The sequence below is a fragment of the Montipora capricornis genome, chromosome 4, assembly GCF_036669925.1.
Source record: "Montipora capricornis isolate CH-2021 chromosome 4, ASM3666992v2, whole genome shotgun sequence".
Taxonomy (NCBI): domain Eukaryota; kingdom Metazoa; phylum Cnidaria; class Anthozoa; order Scleractinia; family Acroporidae; genus Montipora; species Montipora capricornis.
In genome coordinates, this window is record NC_090886.1 from 21,592,433 (window position 1) to 21,597,432 (window position 5,000).

The 5,000-nt window shown below is 41.0% G+C and overlaps 1 protein-coding gene across 1 annotated transcript in view; it reads left to right on the forward strand.

The window, feature by feature from the left end:
- The window catches only part of LOC138044789 (bridge-like lipid transfer protein family member 2), a 101,308-nt gene that overhangs the window by 62,421 nt on the left and 33,887 nt on the right, over positions 1–5,000 (forward strand). The window contains exons 44-46 of the mRNA XM_068891208.1: positions 1,499–1,593; positions 2,485–2,755; positions 3,904–3,956. Of these exons, the coding sequence (XP_068747309.1) occupies positions 1,499–1,593; positions 2,485–2,755; positions 3,904–3,956 (419 nt within the window). The remainder of the gene's footprint in view (positions 1–1,498; positions 1,594–2,484; positions 2,756–3,903; positions 3,957–5,000) is intronic.

The window sequence follows — 5,000 nt, forward strand, 5'->3', positions numbered from 1 at the left end:
AGGGAATCGAGTAACATCGAGGCTGACACGTATCAAAACCGATATCCGCATGCAGGTATGACGTAATCAAAGATGGTGCTGAAAAAGCAGACGGACGAAAAACGAAAACTTGCCAAAGCTGACTCTATGCACAGAATACCCAAGAATAGAAATTACGCGCTCTTAATGTCGAACGTAATAAGAGTAATAGTAGAATAAACTGGAAACTTGAAGGTGGCAAGAAGATGGCAATTGTTAACTCTGGTTACTGAATGAAGAGGTGTTTTTTTGATGATCGCAAAAGGCATCTCTTCATTCATAAACCGCGGTTGACCCTTACTCATTCACTGTATCCTTTGTTACCCTGATAAAGAGATTTAGCATCACGCTTACGTGAAACAGCGGACTACTTTTCATAAGAGCATGCAAGTTCTCTTCTAACTTGTGTCTCTCTTTGAGGAAGTTGCTTGATATATGTAGATAATTTAATAATTCAATGACGAATGTATAAATAGGTTATAGAGTACAATACGGAAGTTGCTATAGACACAGCAATTGAGTAGCTTTGTTGAGTATATTGCACTATATAATATACTATTATATTGTAGGGCACTGGGGTAGGACAGGTTGGCGCCTCAGCTTACCACCAGTAGTATATAATAATAACTTTATTGCTGACACAATTACTGATAATTCAGTAGTTTACGTTGTGGTCCGTTAATAATAGTATTGATAAAAATGAAGTATTCACAAAGTATTCCTAAACCAAACTAAAATTGTTAAGAGGTTCTATGAACAGTATACAATTATTACTAAGGTACTTTTTAAAATTCCTTAGGGTTGTTATTGTAGTGCTTCTAGCGCTATAGTCTAATGTGTTCCATAGTCGGTTGGCGCTTGCATAAAAAGTACGTTGACCAGAATTGGTTCGAAAAAGGGGAATGAATAAATTTATATTTGCCGACGCCCTTGTATTATGTCTATACTTACCATTAAAATAGAAAATATAATCTTTGGCAAGTGTCAGCAACCCCGAAGCCACCCCCGTTAGGGTTATAACAAACAGGGCAGGTAGAGCTCTATAGCCTTGGTTGGCAGTCCACCTACGAGAAGGAAACTCTGAATAATAAATCACACGGAGAAGGATACTTCATTAGTAAACTGGCCATCTGTAGGGCCAGTCACCCATTTGTGGCCTGTGTAACTGACTCCGAAAGTCTCGAAATTCTGTGACCGACTGCAGTGCAGTAGGCTGATGATGATATAGTATATTGCACTCACACAAATTGCACTCGCCTACGGTTCGGGCAATTTTGAGAACTTTCAAGCATCACTCGTGCCCATAATCACGAAATTCACTCGCGTTCATACGATTTCCTACACAAATCAGCTAAAACCAAATAAATTTCTTTGAACTTTTTAAAGCACCATTTCAGCCTGACGTTGGCCATTTACCTTAAACGTGATACTAAACCTCTGTAATATTTTTTAATGATTTCTTTTTAATAATAATATCCAGGCTGTGGTGTTTTCAAACGTATCTCGACCCATCAGAAGAGGGACTTACTTTGACCGTGAACGACTGAAAAAAAGAAGTCTTGGTAGACATTACAGGTTGGTCGATGCTGTGCGTGGGACAACATTAGAAGCGTGCATTACACCAATACAAGACGTCAATGTGCATGAATGAGTGCCCTGATAAAAAGCAAAGTCTGGTGTTTTATGGGGAAAAATTTATTCCTGAACCTTATAACGCTGCGATTTAACCTTTTAAGGCTGCCAAGGCCTCTTGACTTTGTGTGATTTATTGGTCCTACTTCTCAGCCTGACATTATTGGGGCGTAAATCGTATTGATCGTTTGAGATATTTGATTCCTTATTGCACTGTGACAAATTTGGGCCAATTTTTATCATCATAAATAGTCTGGAGACTCGGACGTGAAAGTGCTCGTTTTACTTTGTGTCCAGACATTGCGAGGCCGTATCAGCTCGAACATTGCATCAAATGCATGTAAACCCGGGTTGTTGTGATTTGAATAGGACATACGTTTTTTGTAGAGTAATGTGACCTAGTACCAGTATCTTGATCTCTGTGTTCAAAGATGTGATACCAGTGCTCTTTTTTACATTAAAAACATGTTAAAGCAGTAAATTCAGTTATGATACATTCATTCTATTAGAGCGGTTTTCAATTGGCCAATCAAAAAGGACGGAGACAATCCAGTAAACCAATCAAAACTGAAAGTAATTACGGATAGCCGACACAAAGCGCGGGAAAATGTGCACGCGCGAGCCACGATTAGTTTTGGTTTCACTTCTGATTGGTTAAACAGTGGCTCGAGAACCAATCACGGAGTGAAGCAGTGCAAAACCAAAGCAATTCGCTAATTACTTTCGACACTCAATTGAAAACCGCTCTACAGTACAGTGTACATTGACAGTTGTCTCAGTATGTTCTTTTACCAATTCCAATCTAAATGTAACTTGTTGATGTGTATACCGCAGGGAAGTGAGCCTGTCCTTTCAGTTTCCTGAATTGTCTGTGTGGTACTGGGGTTCGTTCACTCAACAGAGAGGATTTGAGATGTCACTGGGCAGTGGTTACTTAGAGACGACATACCGGCTTGCTCTTAGAGAATACAAAGATGGTCTAATACGGAGACCAGCTGCTGACTGGAGTGCGACAAAACTCTGCAGTGAATTGTCCAACGTGACTTGTCATTTGTATGGGTTGGAAGAGGTAGATGGGAAAGAAAATAGCGACGAGTGTGCTGAGGTTAGTTTTCAGTGCATCTGTCTTCACAGATAGTGGTTGTAGAATGTCCAACTGCACAAGTTTGCAATGAAAAAAGGGCCATCAAAGTTTGGTGCGATGTTTCCTCTGCCTCTGCGTTAAGATAGCTGAAACCAGTCTGGAATGTTTCCATGACAATAGAACTGTTCACTTGGCGGCAGTCGAATTCGCTATGTAAACATTTGATTGACGTTCACCCAAATTTAGCCGGTTTCGAAAAATGAAAGTTGTTAGTTGACTGGTAACCTCTATAAGTGCTGCCAACGCTTGCCACGTGACAGAATTTGTTTAGATTGTGGTGTGACAACACATTGTGTGACACACACCACCAATTACTCAGGCCCGATTCACACGGTACCGGATGAATTTTCTACTAGCTGAAGATTCGTGCATTTAGGGGTTCCGTTCACTAGGAACCACGCCTCGCCGTTCAAAAATTTGAATGCCCAAATCGGGGACGAATTTTTAGCCGGTACGGTCGAAAATTTAACCGGCGTGCTGCGAACACCTTCACCGTCTAAATTTTTGCATGGCAAAGGCGCGGTTGTATGGATGCGTGGTAACTCAGCTACTATCGTCAGCCTTTCTCTTTCTTGACGCCATTTTGGATTTCGAAAAGTAGCGCTCTGTGCATGAAGGTTTAACTTTAATCCGGTTCGTCAGTTCCGTGTGAACAGTGCGAAAATATTGCACGGTTCCGTGCGAACAAAGTGGCCGCTCAAATTTTTCAACGGGTAGAAATTTCGTCCGTTACCGTGTGAATCGGGCCTCAGTCTTCCGTTCATGAATTAGGGGCAAATAATGAAACTGATTTGTGTCGTATCTTTATGCCATTGCTAGGGTTCTCTCATCCAGTGACATACTTTTTGGGATGCCTGGACAGTAATTTTTTAAAATCCCTTTTTGCCAAGCAGATTGCTTTGAAACTGAATGTCATAAATTTGACTTGAAAACTGTAAAAGTCAAGTCTGTTTTTAAGGCGAAAATGCTGCATGTAGTCAGGGAATTTCCAAAATGTGCAAAATTGAAAGTGAGCTATTTTAACACTCTTGCTACTTTGATCGTGAAATTCCTATTTCAGTCAATTGTATTTTCGAAATCCTTTTTATTTACATTATTTTAAAATTTAGGTTAGTTCCATTGACTTGGAACCCACAAAGTACTACCTCTTAGCTGCTCAAAGGTATATTTTATTTGTCTTTTTTTAAGCTTCGGTGATTTACAGTCACTTTTAGTGCATTCTCGTCCCCAGAGGACGCCATTCGTTCGGTCAGCACAAGGAATAAGTCCGCGAATCATGGACTTCCGGCTCGTCTTCGCAATCTTAGAAATTTGAAACCTTTGGTAGCTGTCAACGGTTAGCAAAATGAACCCCCACAGGGCCTGCGTGTATTTCGGAACCGGCCAGAGGTCGTTATTCGTGGTGCTGACCGAAATAATCACGGCCTCTGGGGACAAGAATGCTTTTTGTGCTATTATTGGATGGCCGGTAGCAATTAAGGTGGCTTAACTCCGTTTCCACAGTTTCAGGAGACTGTCTTATATATTAGGAGGATATGCTCCTACAATACTGCTTTTATAAGGTGTTTTTAAATGGATCCCTTGTTACTATAGTAAACTATTACTAAAATCGTTCGTGCCCATCCAGTTACAGGATGCCCTATGGTGCAAGGTAAACAAGATGGAATAATCGCTAAATACTTGAGATAGCGCTGAGGTTTGACCCACCTAAGGGCCTTATCTAGAATTTTAGTTCCCTTTGCAATCTTGTCACCCTGCGAGCAGAACCTCCTTTTGTCTTTTTCTTTACTAAGGAGGAGACAAGGAGTCTCTGCCGGAATTGCGTCAACTCTTTGAAGCCGCCGCACCCCGAACCTCTGGACTAGTCAATCTTGTTTGCTCTCGTCAAACCGGTTGTTCCATTGCGAGCATCCGTTTGGTGATAAAACCGATGGTTATAATTGGACATGTTTTACCATGAAAAACCAAGATGGCGGCGAGATCTGGCATGTTAGGCTTGGGTTCGAGACTGTATCCTGGGAGCATGCAGCGCATACTCAATAAAGATCTATCTCTACTCATGCAGAATCTTTCTCGAGAACGCCAAAATCGAGCAAGCAAAAGAAAGGCTCTGCTAGCAGGGTGCAATTTTGCTTGAATTGGCATAAAGTTGCGCATACGATTTGTTTAAAAGAATTCAGGTTTTTTGAAAACTCTATTTTCGTTG